The sequence below is a fragment of the Felis catus genome, chromosome C2 (genome assembly GCF_018350175.1).
Source record: "Felis catus isolate Fca126 chromosome C2, F.catus_Fca126_mat1.0, whole genome shotgun sequence".
In the NCBI taxonomy this organism is placed as follows: Eukaryota; Metazoa; Chordata; class Mammalia; order Carnivora; family Felidae; genus Felis; species Felis catus.
In genome coordinates, this window is record NC_058376.1 from 131,360,337 (window position 1) to 131,380,241 (window position 19,905).

The 19,905-nt window shown below is 40.3% G+C and overlaps 2 protein-coding genes across 6 annotated transcripts in view; one reads left to right on the forward strand and one right to left on the reverse strand.

Moving 5' to 3' along the window:
* Positions 1-78: 78 nt before the first annotated feature.
* On the forward strand, positions 79-13,915 carry ASTE1 (asteroid homolog 1). 4 transcript variants are annotated; one of them, XM_019810713.3, is made up of 6 exons: positions 79-372; positions 1,308-1,430; positions 1,572-2,893; positions 9,258-9,468; positions 11,327-11,522; positions 13,291-13,915. In XM_019810713.3, the coding sequence occupies exons 3-6, from the start codon at positions 1,589-1,591 to the stop codon at positions 13,619-13,621; spliced, it is 2,043 nt and encodes a 680-aa protein (XP_019666272.2). In that variant the 5' UTR covers positions 79-372; positions 1,308-1,430; positions 1,572-1,588; the 3' UTR covers positions 13,622-13,915. The 4 variants fall into 4 exon arrangements, with proteins under 4 accessions (XP_019666272.2, XP_019666271.2, XP_019666273.2 ...); XM_019810712.3 differs by having other exon boundaries at positions 1,329-1,430; XM_019810714.3 differs by lacking the exon at positions 1,308-1,430 and having other exon boundaries at positions 79-284.
* Positions 10,970-19,905, reverse strand: part of ATP2C1 (ATPase secretory pathway Ca2+ transporting 1) — a 173,516-nt gene continuing 164,580 nt past the window's right edge. For both annotated transcript variants that reach the window (XM_019810711.3, XM_011286227.4), the window contains exon 28: positions 10,970-11,552. In XM_019810711.3, the coding sequence (XP_019666270.1) occupies positions 11,481-11,552 (72 nt within the window). In that variant the 3' untranslated portion in view covers positions 10,970-11,480. The remainder of the gene's footprint in view (positions 11,553-19,905) is intronic.

Here is a 19,905-nt window from a genome sequence, read left to right on the forward strand (position 1 = left end):
TGAGGCATGCTGGGAAGCCGGGGCGAGGCGGCACAGAGCCGGTCCCCGAAGCGGAAGTGTGCACCGACCCAAATGGGCGGGGAAAGGGGAAGAGGCCCGACCCGCCCGGCTTCACTAACATGACAGCGGCCATTTCGGAGATTACTTCCCGGCCTTCCTTAGCGACCTGACGTCTCGGGGCCCGGGAGCACCTGTTCCCCCGGCGCGGTGTGGCACCCCTGGCTTCATGGAACCGAGCTTCCCAGTGACGTCATACGCGGAGGCTTCCGGTTCCCGCTCTTGAGGTTGGACTCACGTGCAGGCGTTTCCAGGACTCCCTTGGCTCCTCCAGTCTTTTAGTGGAGGGGCTGGTCCTCTGGGGGGACCGTGCAGGTGGGCTCTGCCGCTGGTCCGGGTAGCGGGTTGTAAGGGCTGGGGTGGCGTCACGTACGGAAGCCTGTGTTTGACGACTTACAGCAAACGTTTTGTGCGCCTTTCTCCCATCCAGCAAGCATTTGTTCAACAGCTATTGCAAGGTCCTGTAATTAGTTTAGGATGAGTTGACACGGCCTCCCTCTGTTCGCATGTATTTCACAAGACCCACTTATAAATAAATGACTACTATACTGGATAAGGAAGGGCCAAAACTGGGGTGAATTGAATTGGGCGCAGAATGCAAAGAGGTGCCCCCGAAGTCTGTAATCCAGATACATATATTTTAATGCAGTGTATTTAAACGTCAAAAATAATGCAAAAGAAATACATGATTGACAAAATCTCATTATTTTAAATAAAGACAGAATCGGTAACCATGCCATGCTGAGCTGTATTGGAGCGTGAGGCCAAAGGAAATACTAGTAATACACACCCTATGACTTCAGGTAGCCAGATGGGGAACGATATTCTTGGTACTGAGCCGGATAATGCAAAGATGAGAAGATGAAAAGAGCCTCTGGTTAAGGTGAAACTGGAGAGTTTTAAGTTCTTCCAGGCATGAAGCAGTAATTATCCTTACTCAAAACATTGCCAATTAAGATGGGACCACAAGCCAAGGCCTAAAAGAAATTCCCAGACCCTGATTGTCAGTAAAGAAAAACTGGATCCGTATCATTGACCCTACACACTTTAGTTAACTGAAGCCTTGTGCTCCCTGATTTATTAATTATGAGATCGAGGAGGGTATCATTTTTATAGCTTAAGACGTTTTACCTTGACCCCACAAAAATATTCTTTGTTGGAAGACGGTGATGGTTATCTATCTCAATATCAAAGTCCACAGTAGTCTCTATTAGTCTGTCAGTAATGGACTTTAATGGATTCTCTTTTAGAGCCCCCGTCTCTATCCATAGGTTAAAGTCCATGAAACCATTGCACTTGTGCCTTGTAACATACGGGGAAAGCAAAAGAGAATGAAAATGCACTCAGCTAGTCGGTGGTGCCTGAGCATCTAGGTAAGAACTGAGATGCTGATACCTAATATATTGGTTAAAGAGCTGTTCGTGACATTTGCTGTTGATTTTTGGTGCTGGGAATGATAACTTGGTCCCCAGTAAAGAGCACCAATTGAAAGTGTGTTCCGTTGTTTTAATTAGGCAGTTCTTCAGTCATCATGGGTATCCGAGGACTAATGAGTTTTGTAGAAGATCATAGTAATGAGTTCTTCACTGATTTGAAGGTGCGGGACACAAAAATTGTCATTGACGGCTATGCTCTCTTCCACCGGCTTTGCTTCAACTCAAACTTGGAACTTCGATATGGAGGGGACTATGACTCTTTTGCAGATGTTGTACAAAAATTCTTTGAATCACTGTTTGCTTGTAATATCTGTCCATATGTTGTGTTAGACGGAGGATGTGACATTTCAGATAAAAAGCTTAAAACTTTAAAGGATCGAGCCAGAGAGAAGATCCAGATGGCTCATTCCCTTTCTGTTGGTGGGGGTGGGTATGTGTGTCCCTTACTCATCCGGGAAGTGTTCATACAGGTTTTAATCAAGCTACAGGTGTGTTTTGTCCAATGCTTTTCAGAAGCAGATCGGGACATTATGACACTGGCTAATCATTGGAATTGCCCTGTGTTATCGTCAGATAGTGACTTTTGCATTTTTGACCTAAAAACTGGGTTTTGCCCACTGAATAGCTTTCAGTGGAGAAATGTGAGCACTATCAAAGGCACAGGAGACTGCTATATCCCTGCCAAATGCTTTTCCATTGACGCACTCTGCCGTCACTTCAGCAATATGAATAAAGCTCTCTTACCTCTCTTTGCGGTGCTGTGTGGAAATGATCATATCAATCTACCCATCATGGACACATTCTTAAGTAAAGTCCGTCTGCCTCTTGGAGCTACCAGTTCAAAGGGGAGGAGACACCACCGAGTTTTGGGACTTCTGAATTGGTTATCTCATTTTGCCAACCCTACCGAAGCACTAGATAACGTTCTGAAATATCTCCCAAAAAAGGATCGAGAAAATGTGAAGGAAATTCTCTGCTGTTCCATGGAAGAATACCAGCAATCCCAGGTGAAGTTGCAGGACTTCTTCCAGTATGGTACTTATGCCTGTCCTGCCGCCTTGAATCTGGATTTACCAGAATGGGTATTAGTGGCATTGGCCAAAGGCCAGCTATCTCCTTTCATCAGCGACGCTTTGGTGCTAAGACGGACCATTCTTCACACACAGGTGGAAAATATGCAGCAACCAAATGCCCACAGAATATCTCTGCCCATCCGTCAAATCATCTATGGGCTTCTTTTGAATGCTTCCCCACATCTGGAAAATGTGTCCTGGAATGCGTTGCCTTCTCAGCCTCCAGCTTTCAGCGAAGTGGAAAGGATTAATAAAAATATCAAGACATCAATTGTTAATGCAGTAGAACTGCCCAAGGATTATTCTGACTTAAGCAAATTGACTGAGGTAAGCGTTTGTAACACTAATGTCATTTTTGTAAAGTACTTCACGGGTTAAAACGTGCTTTCATGTATACTATCTCTCGTAATGTAACCAAATGAGGTTGGTTGCTACTCCCCCCGCCCCCCCCCCCCATTCGTAGCTGAGAAAGCTAGGACTCAAAATAGGTGAGTGTGTGATACCTCAGCCAGAGAGGTGCAGTGCTAGGACCCAGTTGTAGGTCTTTTAGCTCCCAATCTGCCATTTCCACTCTACTTCAGTAGTCTGTGTTATCTGTGCAGTTATTACTACTACTCTGTTGACATTAGCTATTCATAAATTGGGGGTGTGTGCCTTTAAAAAAAAAGGCAAAGGAAAAAATTCTGAGCTACAAAAACAGTGTGCGTTGGTAGGCATTTGTCATAGGCGTAGCTGATATCTTAGACTGCATCAGGTTTCAACTAATAAGATTAATATGCTTGGGTCTTAATTTTTCATTTTTATCTATGAGGACCTGTTTTTTTACGCATTAGGTTTATGGCCTCATGATGATTAGTTTGATATTGAAAACAGGATTCTTTGCCTAATTCAGTGTTGTTTAAACCTGAGTAACACTCAGACCAACCCCCTTTTGAAGGTTAAAAAAAAAAAAATTATGGATCCAAGCGTTTATTTTTTTGTTTACATAAATATATTGAAAATTGCAAATATATATGGAACTGCTTAGGCTAACACAATTAAATGTACAGATTAAATGCAGATAAATTTATACCAATTGCAGGGCCTATTTGGAGTTTTTTCTTTTGTTTTCGTTTGTTTGTTTTTTGAGAGAGTGAGCGCGAGCAGAAAGAGGGGCAGAGGGAGAGAGAGAATTCCAAGCAGGCTCCATGTTCAATGCAGAGCCTGACATGGGGCTCGATCCCATGATCCTGGGGTCATTTGACCTGAGCTGAAATCAAAAGTTGGGCGCTCAACTGACTGAACCATTCAGGCACCCCTATTGGGAGTTTTCTTAAATCCAACTAATATTCCGATTCATGAGACTGTCACAGACCACTCCTGGTACCAGTCTACTCAAGGATATAGGATAGCAACCATTGCTTCCCAGCAGGTTTGAATGAAGCTTTTCTTTCCTGTGGGAGTTTTTTGGAACAGTCTACACCACTGGTTCTCCGCTGGGGTGATTTTGTCCCCTTACCCTGCCCCCCCTTCCCCGGGGGGCATTTGGCAATGTCTGGAGACACTTTTGATTATCACTGCCTAGGTGGTTGGAGGAGGGGGAGGGTGTTGCTACTGGCCTCTAGTGGGAGAGGCCAAGAATGCTGCTAAACATCTTAAAATGCACAAGACAGCTGCCCACAAGGAATTATCCAGCCCAAAATGTCAGTAATGGCAATCCCTGGCCTACAGTGCTGAACAGAGAATAACCTCTCTAGTCTCCCCATTAGTACCAGCTCAGGCAGGAGGAAATGACATCCATATTAGCTGGGTACCAGAGCCTCCTTGGCAATGGGGAATGACTACTAAGGGGAACAGGGTTTCTTTTTGGGGTGCCAAAATGTTCTGGAATTAGTGATGGTTGCACAAGCTTATAAATATACTAAAATCACCTTGAAAGGGTGAATGTTAAAATATGTGAATTCTATCTCACTTAAAGAAAGAAAAAGTCTCACTGGCCTCCTTTCCCCACTCCTTTCTTCTAACAATTCCATAAACACAGTTTCCGAGCTATGCCCCTCAAGGGCCGTGCCTAATTACAAGTCACTGCACTCAGGGAAGCCCTGTGATATGATGTCCCCATCTGGTGTTTATGGTTCATTTATAGTTCAAATCTAGATGCAGTTTTACAAGAGTCCTTTTTACCATGCTAAGTAACACAGCTAACTTTATCACATTTCTAGGGTTTCAGAACTAGAAAGTTGAGCGTAAGTCAAATTCCAAACAGAAGGGATTTGTTAAAACTTTACCCACAGCAATAAAATTGAAATTAGCAGAATTCTAAAGGGTGACGTTTGTTGCAATTACATTTCTCCTCACAACATAAATGGTGCTGTGGAGAGTTTTTCTAAAACTTTTTATGGCTCTATTGAAAAACGATGTACAGTGAAGGGCCCATGTTTAAAGTGTGCACTTTGATGAGTTTGATGTATGTTTACGTCTGTGAATCCATCCTTGCAATTAAAATAACGAACGTATGCATCACTCCAAAAAGTCTTCCTCCCTGAGTACGAACACACAGCGAAGTACACAGATGAGTGTAGAGCTTGATGAATTGTCACCAACTTGACACTTCCATGTAGAGAATGTCCAGATGAAGACTCATTATCAGCATCCCAGCAGCTTTCCCTAATGTCCATTTGCAGTACCCCCTCTCCCACCTCCTGTAATCGCTATCCGGACCTGTAATAACACTGAATAGTTTTAACTGTTTTTATATTTTTATAGATATGGAATCCTGTAACGTGAATCCTTTCATCTAGCTTCTTTTATTCAAAGTTCGTGAGGTTTAGATCACTGTGAGTAGCTGCAGATCACTAATTTCTCATTGCCGTGTTACCACATTGTGGGAATTTACCACAATTGATCTTTCCATGTTGCAGGTGATGGGCATTTGGGTAGTTTGCAGTTTGGGCAATTATGAATAGTGCTATGAACATGCTAGTGCACATCATTTCTTGAAAATATGGATACTCTATCTGTTGCAGATACTACTAAGAGTGGAATTGCTAGGTCGTGGGATATGCATGTTTAGTTTACAAGAGACGTTGCCAAATGGTCTTGCAAGGTGGTTTAACCATTTAGTATTCCCACCAGCAGCTTATGAAAGTTGCTCTTACTTTATACCCTTGCTGACACCTGGTATTTTTTATCCTTAAAAAAATTTTTTTTTTTTTAGCTATTCTGATGGTTGGATAGTGGCATCATTTTAACCAATTTGGTGGGTGTTAATTTGTATTTCTCTGATGACTTATGTGAGCACCTTTTATGTATCCGTTGGACACGTGAAGTTTCTGTTCAAGGTCTTTTGCCCATTTTTCTGTTGGCTTTTTGCTTATTTCTATATATGTGTCCTTTGTCAAATAATATGTATTGTCAACAGACTCTTGCATAGTGTAGTTGTCTTTTCACTGGAGTATGTTTTGATGAACAGAATCTTAATAGAGTCCAATTTAAATTTTTATTATTTATAGTTATCACTTCTATAACCTACTTAAAAAATTATTACCTACTCCAAGGTCATGACAGTTTTTTTGTCTTTCATATTTAGATCTACAGTCTGTCTACAATTTATTTTTTTGTGTATGGTGCAACATAGGATCAAGGCACTTTTTCCCTCATATGAAAGAAAATCCAGCTGAGTCCATGAGTGTAACATGCTGATTATACTCTTTGCTAAGTGGAGATGACAAGTGTTCTCATCACTTACCTGTATTCAAAGTAGGGTGAAAGTCTGGTTCACTTTCTTTGTGGTCGTATCTTTCAGCTTTTCCTAGGCATAAACTAATCAATCCTGTACTTAGTTCAGTGTTACTAGCTCTAATTAGCCCATGATAATTCTTTTTTCTTATTTATTTTTGAGAGCAGGAGAGAGGCAGAGATAGAGGGACAGTGAGAGAATCCCAAGCAGGCTCTACACTGTCAACACAGAGCCTGACGCAGGTCTCGAATTCACTAACCATGAGATCATGACCTGAGCTGAAATCAAGAGTTGTACCACTCAACCAACTAAACTACTCAGGCACCCCAATTCTTTTTTTTTTTTTAAGTTTCTTTGAGAGAGAGAGAGAGAGAGAGAGAGAGAGAGGATATGAGTGGGGGAGGGGCAGAGAGAGAGAGAAAGAGGGAGAGAATCCGAAGCAGGCTCCATGCCATCAGCCTAGACCCCAACGTGGAGCTTAAAGCACGAACCATGAGATCACGACCTGAGCCGAAATCAACAGTCAGACGCTAAACTGACTGAGCCACCCAGGCGCCTATAGCCCAGGATAATTCAAAATGGTATCAAGTGCAAATGTGATTCCAAAGACAAATGCAGGTATAAGAGAAATCTTGTGATAGTTCTCTAGTCATTTTGTTTTTCTTAACATGAGGCAGTAATAATACTTTATCTGCTTTGTGCCAACGGTTGTAATAGCAACTTTATACTTATTTAATTCTCACAGTAACCACATAGGATAGGGTTTTCATTTGGTTATTAGCTGCAGTGGATAGAGATCCATTCAAGTTAACCAATGAGAGGCTAATTATAAGGAGAGATGCAAGTGGGTCTTTCTTTGGGAGTAAGCGCCACGACCAGCCTCTCTCTGGGTGTCTCTGCTTCTCTGTGGGATCTTCTTCTACCGGCTTGTGCTTTCCTTCCCCTCTGGGGTAAGGGGAAGTTGTCACTGGGCTAAAACCTAACCAAATTTAAGGGCTGTGAGCAGAGTCATTCCTCTTTTGGAAGGGGCTAAGAACTGGTGGGTTCCATGAAACATCTTGTGTAATTCATTGTAATGCCCATTTACAGATAATCAGATTGATGGTAGAAAAGCTCAGAAACTTGCCCAATGCTGTACAGTTAATGAGAGACAGAACATTTCTAAAGTCAAAGCCCAAACCCTACTTTGTTCATAAAAATTGTAATTTGTAATTGAATTGTAGACAATTCAATAATTTAAGCATTATATGTCAGAAAAGAACTCATGTATTTTTTTAGCTTTACTTGGTGTATTTTCCTACCAGTTGAGATCATAAAGTTTTTGTTTTAAGTACTTGTTATTTCCCGTAAGAGTGATGGCTTAGACTGTAAAGCATCTTGCATATTTCTAATTTTAAAAAGTTTATCACAGTATCGGGGTGATACTGTGGTTCAGTCAGTTAAGCGTCCAACTCTGAGTCCGCTCATATCATGATCACAAGGCTTTGTGGGTTGGAGCCCCATGTGGGGCTCTGTGCCAATAGCACGGAGCCTGCTTAAGATTCTGTCTCCCCCTCACTGTCTCTGCCTACCCGCCCCCCCCACACTCACGCTCTCAAAAAAAAAAAAGTTTTATCACAGTATCAAAAGTTTAAAATGAGTTTTATAAATTATATTTAATGCTTTCATGCATCGATGGTGAAACTATTTTATCAATTATGATGTTTTATTTCAGGTTGCCATGTCCATTCCCAGCTGTCAACACACTGATTTGACTACAAACTAGGTTTTAGGTACTGAGAAATGTGTCTCATCCTTACATAAAGTTAAGAAAGAAATCCTTTTCTGGCTGCATGCAGACACTAGGAACACCAGTTTTTTCTTTTTTTTTTTTTTTTAATTTTTTTAGTGTTTATTCATTTTTGAGACAGAGAGACAGCATGAGCAGAGGAGGGGTGGAGAAAGAGGGAGACACAGACTCTAAAGCAGGTTCCAGGCTCCGAGCTGTCAGCACAGAGCTGGACGTGGGGCTTGAACTCATGAACCACGAGATCATGACCTGAGTTGAAGTTGGACGCTCAACAACTGAGCCACCCAGGCGCCCCGTTTTTTCTTTCTTAAAGTTTGGTGGTAAAGTCCTCCTGAAGGTGCCCTGTTAATAGTACAAATTTCCTTATTTGTTTAAGTGTGTGACCTAGAAGGTCCTTAAGATTCATTAAGGTAAAGTTATTTCAAGAAGCCCAAACCCCTCATAGCTGTTAACTCCCTTTTATTTGAAGTGTACTCTAACGCATGGAGTAGAAGTGAGTGGGGTGTGTTAGTGCAAGCACAATGCAGGTAGTCCTTAAATATTCCCATCTCCCTTGAATATACCTCTCACCTACAAGCAGCCACCCTGGAACAAGCCCTGTGTGGGAAAACAAAAAGACAAAATAAAACATTCAACTGGGTAGGGACATGAGACAAGACCCAAACAAATAGAAGGCTGTATGATATGCCACAGAGGGTGCATATAATCTAAGTTTGCCTTCCAGAGGTGATCAGAAATGGCATCGTGAAGAAGGTAGGGCCTCCGTAGTCACTGGCAGTTAAGAATAGGGTTGAGTATAGATCTTTGTCTCTCAACGCAGAATAGTTAAAATGCAGATTCCTTGGTTGCTCTCACATTTACTGAATCAAAATTCAGGGTGTGGGACCTGAGGACTGAAATTTTTAAGCTTTCCAAGTGACGTGCACTGAAGATGTTCACCAGCCTACATGGAGGGTGGAGTGACATGAGCAAGGGCCGTGTAGTGGGAGTACACAATATATCCATTCAACCATATTTTTAGGCACCCAGTGTTTTTAAATGCTTTGAGTGTGGCTAATTTCTTTCTTTCCACAGGAAGGTAAGAAACTGACAGAGCAATTCATCTGCACTAAAGTCTCTTTATACTTGGGGTGGGGGAGACATTCCCCAAAGTAACTTGTGGGATGTTCGGTATGTATTTTCAGCTCTCCTTGGCCAAAAGGCAGATACTTCTGTTAGAAACCCTGAAGGTGAAACAGACCATCCTGGAGCCAATCCCTTCTTCATTGAAGTTGCTCGTTTCAGTCAGTTGCTACTGGTTGCAGCACACAGAGGCCAAGGCAAAGCTACATCACCTGCAGGCCTTACTGCTAGGGATGCTGATGGGGCCCTTACATGTCATAATCAACAGCCCTGGTAGGTATCTGGAAATTCCAGGAGTAAAGTTTTGCACATTGCTTGCATATAATTGCAAGTTTAAAGAAACAAACAAAAATATTCTTCGTTGTTTACTCCCATCGGTTGTATTCAGAACTTAGGGGTGGAGCCACCAAAATATCATTCATTCACTGGCAGATGTTTTTGAGCACTTCTGTGTGCCAGGCTCAGTGCTGGAGTGCTTGACTCCAAGGGCACAGCAGTGAAGGTATGCTGCTACTGCCTCATCCCACACGAAGTGTGCATGTGTAACGTGCCAGTTACATTCTGGACTCCAAGTACCCTATCCCTATTCCCGAGCATCAATACAGCGGCAAGATCATCACTAGAAATTTATGTAAAACTGTCCATCGGTAAAGCTTCTGAATTCCTACAGCCATAGTAAATATTCGTGCTTGTGCTGTTGTTTTACTTTTTCTCCACTGTAAGTTTCAATTAGTGTGTTAGTGATGACAGAAATAGTAACTTTTTTTTTCTGTTAGAGAAATACCCTTTAAGGTAGTTTCAGCTGCATGTAAGTATCAGGTGAAATAAATGCTGATGTCTTGGAGCACTACAATTCTTTAATAGAATTATTCCCTTTAAAAGATTATGAATGCTGTAACTCCTTATCTAAACACATATAACAATCACCACACCCAGAACAGTGCTGTCTGATATCTAATCTATGCTGTCTGATATCTAATCTAATGGCCATTAGCCACGTGTGGCTCTTTAAATGAAAACTTCAGCTTCTTGGCCACATTTGAAGTGCTCAGTAGCCACATATGGCTAGAGGTTACTGAATTGGACAGCAGAGACACAAAACACTTCCGTCATTGCTGAGAGTTCTGTTGGACAGTGCTACACTGGAGTTTACTTTTTTAAAACACATTAAAGGAAAGAGTGAACTGGTACAGACTCCAGGACACCCCAAGTGTGAGAACAGTTGTCAGAAGCGACTCTTCTTATAAGAGCCAACTGAATGAGTTAACGCCCACTACTAGTGAAAACACAACTTTAGGGTATTTCCACCCATTGAATAATACTGTAGTTTAAGAACATTCTCAGAGCACAAGCCTGTTAACTTTTTACCTGAGTCCAACAGAAGGGGCACGTCAAGGGTCTGTTTCTTTTCTTTTAGGAATTGTGGACCCTGCACCCAGGCAGGCTCAGTGCCTTGCTGCTCGCTAATGGGTAAAAGGTGGGCCTCCTTTTCATTACTTTCAAGTTGGTCCAACATCATTTTGCACGCCCCTACTCAAACCTGCAGGAGCTTACAGCTGAACGCAAACAGCACTCCTCATTGCCTAGGCTTGTTGCTTCTTGCCTCTTAACCTCCGCTATGTGAAGTAGATGATTTGCCATAGTCTCGAGTCAGTCATGCTTTTGTTTTCCTCCCATAAAGCAGAGGTTAAAGTGTGCTTTGAACACAGGCTGTGTAAGTGCACTACAGCAAGGGGCGGGTCTCCATGGAAGGAAACTTAGTGAACGAGAACAGTGAAGAGAAGGATATTTAATAGTAATTTGTATTTTTCAGAGAGACAGATTTTGGGTTTGGAGAGTTCAGAAGCAGATGTATTTTAAGTCAGAGATACTATTTTAAGGAAAAAAATAAATAATTTAGGGTTGAATGAAGTTAGGTTGTCATTAAAAAGGCATTTCAGTATAAATATTTCAATGTATACAGCAAGGCTTTTACATTGACGTTAAAATAGTAAAGAGCCAGAAGAGAAAAGCATTTTGGTTATTTAAACTAATTTTTTTCTTTATGGAATTCAAAGTTTTATAGAGAGAGAAAATTACAAGCTATACAGTGTTTTTGGAAATACTGCCCTCGGGTTGTTTCTTTGTCTAGATAAGGAAGATCTGCGGGAGGATGGTGCTAGGATGTTGTATGAAGAGTTCCAGAGAGTGAAGGAGCAGACACGGCCGGGCACGAGACTGGACTTAGACACAGCTCACATCTTCTGTCAGTGGCAGTGCTGTCTGCAGATGGGGATGTATCTCAATCAGCTGCTGTCCGCTCCTCTCCCGGAACCAGACCTAACTCGGTAAGCACCACGGGAAACTAGTTCAGATGGCTGCACACAGAAGTAAATACTTTTATTTATACTTAAAGCAAATAAATTTCTAAAAATTAATCTTAGTATAATTGGTCTTGGATCGCTATTATAGCTGAAGAGCTGGAAACATGTAAATTTTTGTCCATATTCCCAAAGAAAATTGCCATGATTAGGTCAAAGATTAAAAAGCCAGTCCCTTAAAGTAAAAAAAGAGGCAGTTGTTGGTAGGATAGAACTCTTTCCTTCATTTCTCTCAGGCCTTTGATCAAGTATCACTTTATAAAGCCTCTTTCTGATTATCCTCCTGGAATATTACTCTCTACTTCCAGTCACTGTAGTCCTATTACTCTTTTGGATTTTTGTATTTGCATTTCTTAACACATGGCATACTGTTCATACACTTGTTCAAATATTTATTAAATGCCTACTCTGTGGTAGGGTGTAGTGAACAAAATATTTCTTTTTAATCTCTGCTGTCACGGAGCTTTTATTCTAATAAGATGACTCCTAGACACTTAAGTGGACTTTATTTAGGGTTTTTGTTTTGCCAGGTGAGTATGAAGAAGGGAGAGGCAGCCTGTATGCCGGGAAGGGATTATCATGTTTGAGTATGGAGTTTAAGCTGGTAAGAAAGAAAGGATAGCAGTAGGGTGTGGGTACTACGTTCAGTGGATTGGACATCCAGGAGATCCCAGAGGGAGGGTGAGAGGAAGAATAAAGGGGAGATTGTTAGCAAATGGAGTGGAGATTAGAGATACACTTTGTCTCTCTCCACTTGAATGGAAGCTCTGTGAGGAAGGCACTTAGCTATTTACTTTTGTAGCCCCAGTGCCTAGCATTTAGGGAAAACTCAAATATTTGTCAAATAAATGAATGATGTATGTTTGGAGACATATAAAATCTGCTGGTGTGACTTTTAAGTGTTTTAAGGTATAAAGCTTCCTAGCAGTAAATAGTGTTAATACATCTCTGGACCTGATAATCTGAGTCAACCCTAGAACCTTCTACCCAATAAGATTAACTAGCCTTTGACCTATGGATTCTTTATGCCTTTCCTTTTTATTTATTTATTTTGTCTTTTTTGTGCCTTTCATTAAATAATTGAGGTCATTCTAGACTGGATCCTCTCTAGCTACCACAAATCCCTTTACGACAAAACAGGGGAAAAAACAAGACCAAACAGTTCTCTTCATAATGATTTCAGCAGGACTGTTTTTGCATCTCAGCTTTACTAAAGCTTTTTAAATGATGGTCTTACACTGATTAAATGATGGTTCTGCATTAGTTGCTAAGGCACCAGTTGATCAACTCTGGCAGTAAGTTATGTATTAAATTTGTGGCTTCCAGTTAACCACATCTTACATTCCTGCAGTAGATTCTCAGTGCAGGTGAATCAGTGAGCTTGCAAACGATGCCACTAAATTTTCTCATATTTCAGCAGACTGCCCATTTGGTTTATCAGACGTTTTTAATTCCTTTTCTTTGAAGTGGTAAGAGGCCTGCTCAACTTTCAGCTGGTTGCAGAACCAGCAGGCATCTGTCTCACTTGTTGACAAAGAGTTTTTAAATATCACCAGCCAAATTTGTACTAACAACTCAGTTCCTTCCTTCAAGGAACAGGTTTTTAAGTAATTTTAGTACTAATTGTATTGAAGAGCTAAGTGTTTAGCTGCACTTGTTAAAGCCATGTTAATGAGCAAAAGTTCTCCACTGAATATATGCTTTAACAACACTCTTTTCCTCTCCCGTGAGACAGACTGTACAGTGGAAGCCTGGTACACGGACTGTGCCGACAACTGCTAACATCGACTTCTGTAGAAAGTCTCCTGAGCGTGTGCCCTGAGGCGAAGCAACTTTATGAACATCTGTTCAATGCCACAAGGTCATATGCCTCTGCCGAATTATTCCTACCAAAGGGTAAATCAAATTCAAAAAAAAAAAGGCAGAAGAAACAAGGTACCAGCTGGTCAAAGAACAGAGTGGGAACCACCTCAGACACTAAATGCTGGTACGAGGGAAGCAATCGGTTTGGGCTACTAACGGTTGAAAACTTGGAAGAACATATTGAGCTCTCAGAGCTTGAATAAACTCGGTCTGCAACAAGATGTACAGTTTTTTCTTTTTTTTTTTAAAGTAGGCTGCACACCTAATGTGGGGCTTGAACTCACAACCCTGGGATCAAGAGTCCCAGATGCTCTACTGACTGAGCCAGCCAGGCACCCCCAGATGTGTAATTCTTAAAACTTTGATTACCTCCCTTCAAATGATTAACTTTTTTCTTTACAACTAATCTGTTAGGGGATAAACATTGTAAGAGGCGATCTTTGAATTCGAGGGTATTTTGTATTCCGTTTTTAATAAATACAATCTGATTTAAGAAACTTCTGTATTTTCTTAAACACACTTGAAAGCATGTTTGTACTTCTCATTCCGTTTTAGGAAGTTAATAAGTCTATAGCCTTAACATTGCAGCAACTCAGCCAGCTATGTTTTCAAAAAGAATATAAGTTCTGCTTCAATTATTTCCCATAAGCAGAAGCTGGGTTATTATCATTTCAAAACATTTTTTTCCCAAATGTTTCCTCTTCATCCTTTATACTGAAAGATCTGGGCCTTAGAAGAGAGAAGTTGAGGATGCCAGACAGAAAGTAAACACCTTTAAGTACTAGGAAAATGAGACCCATGGCAGGCTTGAGGAACACTTTATATGCTCCAGGTTTTAAAGCAGAAGCTGAAATTGTAATGGCTCCAACAAATTAAGAAATAGCATCGTGAGCTCCTAGATCTAGAGGAGAAGGAGGAAACACTATGAAGAAATTAAAATATTAGTGATATATGCAGCAATACCAGAATCTTAGGCCATTTTTTTATACTGCAATTATTGACCTATTAATGGGATATGAAACCAATGAGTCATAACCAGTATTTTTTAAATGGAAATCATTAGGCATGCATATCATATATTAAATGGTTGTACAAAATGTATTTCTTACTGTGGATTGCAGTCAAAAGACTTTGAAAGGCACCGCTCTGGAACACACTAGAGGCTGCTAAAATTACAACTACCAATAGAATTGGGAAAGTGCTGGCCAGTTCCAAATAAAGAACTTGAAAATAAACAAGCAAGTGGAATCAATCTAATTGGGCAAGATCTAGAGATCTGAAGGTGTATTCCCAACCTTTATTTTATTTCTATGCATACAAATTGTGTTTTTCCTTTCTTCTGTACTGTCTCACTGGGTACATTCCATCAGTAAGAACCCTAAACACAGTTTTAAGCTGCCATGTTGAACAGGCCTATATTCAGTTCCTAACATCTGGCAAACAAGTCTTTCCACTTCCCTAGTGAGAACCATACTCTTAGAGGAGTACGCCTAGCATCAGCCAGTGTTCTATACACACTTTCCAAGTGTTTGCTGGCTTTAGCCATTTATAAAAGACAAAAACACAGTCTTATTTGTTCCTAAAGTTTTCAGCCCTAAAGATTGGCTTCTGTTTCAAATAAAGAGTTCTTGAAATAAATTTTTTGTTTATTTTAGGAGGAGTGCATGGGGCTCTGTACTAAGGTGGTTTTTATGTCTCTAAAGAGCTGATTCTTCACAGAATAATCAAAAAAGCAGTCATATGCTCTATTATTGATACATGTTTTTCCAACAACTAGATCTAGGCACATCTAATTACAAGCATATTAAGTCCTTTGTTGTATCAAAATTCTTTTTCTTGATTCCTGCAGTTGGGGGCCAATCTGGAAGTTAGACCAGTATGAATGTCCTATTTCCTGGCTTTATCATCAACCCTGCCTTTGCAAACAACCAACCTTGCATGAAAGACTATTTCTACCTCCACTTTGGCAAATAAATGGTTTGATAGGTACCCAACCGAACAGTGTATAGGCTACAGAGTTTAATTACAAGTCAACTTAATTCTATCATTCATCTTTTTCTTTCATTAAAAGGAGTTTTTCAAGCAAAGGGGCCCTCCTTCAGTAGACCTAAGAGGTCAGGTTCCCTTCTCTAGCCATTATAATCAGGGCCATTTACTTAAAATTATCCACCCAGCCTTCCAGTAAAGGAGTTAAAATGTAATAATGTCCATCGACTCTTACTCTCTGGAATTAAGGCATTACCCCACCCCATTATATATCTTATCTTGGATGTATGAAATGAGAGGTCATAAGCATTCCACAGGGTATCTCAGGGGTTTACCAAAGAAATACGATATAGAACCTGATCCTCAAAGTCATGCTTGTGCAAGCTGTTTGGTGAGACAACATACAATGAAATAACAAGAACATTTTATGAAGCAATCTGTCAACTACAAAATGGCAAAGTGAAACTAAATGCTGCGATAAAGAGACAGGAGTCACCAGGATGAGGAGAGGTTAAGTCACAAGATTCTCAGCTTTGGCTTCTGAGCTTGGCTTTAAGAGACAGGGATGTAATTCAGAGGAGACGCAGGGGCAATGGAAACACCTCTGTAGAAGCAGAATGTTATACATTCCACATTCCACTTGGAAAATTTGTTCCCTGTTTTTAATTATGTCTTTAGGTCTTGCTCTTTCTGATTCAATTCTAGCTAATCAAAGCTCACCCGAGGCTTTGGAAATTAAGTCTTCAGTTACCAGTTTAAGTATGAAAGGAACTCTGGACAGCTTTTTTAAATGAGTAAATCTTAGGAGTAAAGTTGGAAGAAAAACACTATAATATAACCATGTTCTGTGTCTAGTTGTGATAAAATTATACTTGAACTTTATTGGTACAACCCCTTTTTAAGATACCTAGACCTAGAAAGTTTAATGTATGTATCTTGTAAATATAAACCCTAAAGGCATTTCATGATTGATCATGACAAAAAATTCAAATTAATTTTAAGATTTAAGTTTGTATTTGTAATTCAAATTAATTATAATTTTAGAAGATAAAGACCTTTATAGCTAGAAAGATCTTGGAATTATCTTTTCTTCCTCTGTGCATAAAATAAATGAAGAACTATGCCTCAGTTACCCTATCTATAAAATGGGGATCAGAATACTTTCAAGTGTCACATAAAGATAAAATGACATGTACTTTTAAATTACTAAGCACAGTGCCTGACACTAACAACAGTAGTAAATGATAGCCATTATTGTTACATCCACACAAGAAAACCAACAGCAAAGCAAGGGCTCTGGGCAGGAGTGAGAGAGGGCTGAGCAGAAAGATCACCACCATGAGACCAATGGCTGCCAGAGATAATGGCAGAAATTCTGCAGAGGCAAGGAGGTCACCACTATCAAATATGGTGAGAAGGGCAAGAACGTGAAAACAGCAACTTCAGCAGAGATGTCAGGCTGAAGCCAAACTAAAAAGAGAAGTGCCAAGAGAATGTGAATAAGCAGCCAAGCTCACTCAACCTCAGAAAACAGGGGGGAAAGACCAGAGGAACAACGATCCCTATGGGTATTTGTGCCCTTCCTGCGCTTTTTTCTTGCTATCGAGGAATTTTCTATATTGTTTTTGAAACCGAATTTGAAATATACTCGGTTTTAAAACTATGTGTAAAGACAGGAAAAAATGAATAGCAGATATGCCTTACCCCATAATCCTAAGGAGGCCAAAGTCAGTTTCCCCCTCTCAGTGAGATTTCCAGACTTCACTGGGTACCACCACTCCCTAGTACATGGTACTTGGCTGGCTGGCACACCATGAACCCAGAGGAGCCCCTGGAAAGCAGTCACCTCCAAGACCAAGAGAAGCAATTTCACTTCCCTAAAAGGACAAACTCTGTCCTTTTAGTATCTGACTCCAAATATAGTGACCTTGTATTTTTAGTGAGGTGGACATAGGGTACTTGGTATTTACTGCATGTCTTACATTGATGCATTTCAGTCAAGACAGCTGAAAATGATTCTGCACCTTGTATCTACTTATAATTAAATACTATTTATTTTATAAAGATTATTAAAAAGATGCCTCCCCACTTTCAGCAACAGCTTTCTGAATAAAACGGTAAGCTGCTTTGGCATTTCTCTCCAGGTCTGAAATATGCTAAAATTCAAGTTCATTCAACTATAAAAATTCTAAGATGAGGACCTCATGCTGAGGAAGAATGTTTTTTTTTTTATTTATTTATTTTTTTAATTTTTTTTTTTTTTCAACGTTTATTTATTTTTGGGACAGAGAGAGACAGAGCATGAACGGGGGAGGGGCAGAGAGAGAGGGAGACACAGAATCGGAAACAGGCTCCAGGCTCTGAGCCATCAGCCCAGAGCCCGATGCGGGGCTCGAACTCACGGACCGCGAGATCGTGACCTGGCTGAAGTCAGACGCTTAACCGACTGCGCCACCCAGGCGCCCCGGAAGAATGTTTTAAAATTCAGAGGCATGACTGCACCAGGCCATGTATCAGTCTGTTAAGAGGGGAAAATAGATGAATGAGGTAATACATGGAAAAGAATTTCTAGCTTGTTTCATAGGATCTAGTTTTCAGAAAGAAAAATCAAACTTCACAGGAATGTGTTAGAATACACATGCATCACTTTTATTCCTACCTAGTCTTGATAACATTTTAGATATCTGGTTAAAACAGATAAATCATTTTCTCAATATTTATATGTGTACATATATGTATACACACATACATATACACATATACATATTTTAACAAATAATTTTCTCATTATGACTTTGGAGACACTTGGGAGATTTCTTTGTACAATATAATTCACTGTCGTCAGAATCAGGAAACACCTAGGAATATTTTTGTAAAAAAAACAAAAAACAAAAAACTGATCAGAATGTATTAATATTGGAATTTTGATAATTTAGAAGACTGAAACATTTGACTGTGAAAAAATTAAGCCAATGTGATCTAGCATACAAGATTAGGAAATCTTTTCCACTGTGTTTTTTCATATAATTGCTGCTTTTTGGAGGATGAACTGAGGTGCTGTTTCTTCCAGGCAAACTGCTATATGTCGATCTGGGCATTACCCTCCCCATAACTTCTGTCTGATTCATGTGTGTTACACATTATGGGGGGATAAATCAAAGGATGTTGATAGGGAAAACAGAAAGTCTCCTTTCCAGTGTCTCAATGCTTGCTAACATGGATACAGAATAATAAACTATATTCAATGATACGGAGGGGTTATATGTGGATTAATCTACCTTTAGAAGAACTTGCTCTGATGTGGGAGCTTTTTTGAGTGAATACTTACTAACATCACTCTGAAAAAACGGTGTTTATAAATGTATCAATGAGGGGTGCCTGGGTGGCTCAGTTGGTTGGGAGTCCAACTTCGGCTCAGGTCATGATCTCGCAGTTGGTGGGTTCGAGCCTCACTTTGAGCTCTGTGCTGACAGCTCAGAGCCTGAAGCCTGCTTCAGTTTCTGTGTCTCGCTCTCTCTCTGCTCCTCCCCTGATCATGCTCTGTCTCTCTCTGTCTCAAAAATAAATTTAAAAACCTTAAAAAAATTTTTTTTAATAAAAATAAAAAATAAATAAATGTGTCAATGAGAAATGCTATAAATTATATGGTAAAATTATTATGCTAAAATTGCTATGGTTATACAACATTTTTGTGCCTTCATAAAATACTGGCAGGAACCTCTCTGTTTTCCTATTTCCTATCCAGTTGTGATTCATTTGTGTAGGATGAGATGTAGTTGGGAATTAGGGAGCCAGGGGTGCTGTTGTGGATATGTTAAGTTTTAGGCGCTTAAGTGAAAACATCTGCTGGGCAGCTGGATCTATGTCTGAAGCCTACGTTAAAGTCTTTGGGTGTTGAGATTATAAACTATTTTCCTCCTCCTCTATGTAAAAACACCCCCAGTGAATATGTTGTGCTATTTTATGATCAGAGAGAGGCAGTAGTTGATGCCTCTAGGAAGGATGGCATCAAGAGAGCAAGATTCTGGGGGCGCCTAGGTGGCTCAGTCGGTTAAGCATCCAACTTCAGCTCAGGTCATGATCTCACAGTCCATGAGTTCGAGCCTCGCATTAGGCTCTGTGTTGACAGCTCAGATCCTGGAGCCTGCTTTAGATTCTGTGTCTACCTCTTTCTCTGCCCCTCCCCTGCTCATGCTCTCTCTCTGTCTCAAAAATAAATAAAAACATTAAAAAAAAAAAAAAAAGAGAACAAGATTCTGACGTTGCCTTATCTTGTCCCAAGAAACTATGGAAAACAAGAGGTAAAAATGGGGGTGGGGTGGGAGCCTTTGTTGTTGAAATCTGAGAATGGTGATGTCCACAAACCTAAGTTTCCAATCACAAAGTACTGTAGCCCTTCAAGGTATAAGATGTATGAACTGTGTTTTAAAAGACGAACTAAAGAAACTGACCCTATTATAATAACCATAATCTATTTCATAAAGTGGTAAGTCTGACCTTT

Bases quoted from the DNA above. Each gene is read 5' to 3' on its own strand.
- ASTE1 (XM_019810713.3), top strand. From the start codon at position 1,589: ATGGGTATCCGAGGACTAATGAGTTTTGTAGAAGATCATAGTAATGAG. The intron at 9,469-11,326 runs GTAGGTATCTGG...TTCTTTGTCTAG, and splicing joins TGTCATAATCAACAGCCCTG to ATAAGGAAGATCTGCGGGAG. The intron at 11,523-13,290 runs GTAAGCACCACG...CCCGTGAGACAG, and splicing joins CCGGAACCAGACCTAACTCG to ACTGTACAGTGGAAGCCTGG.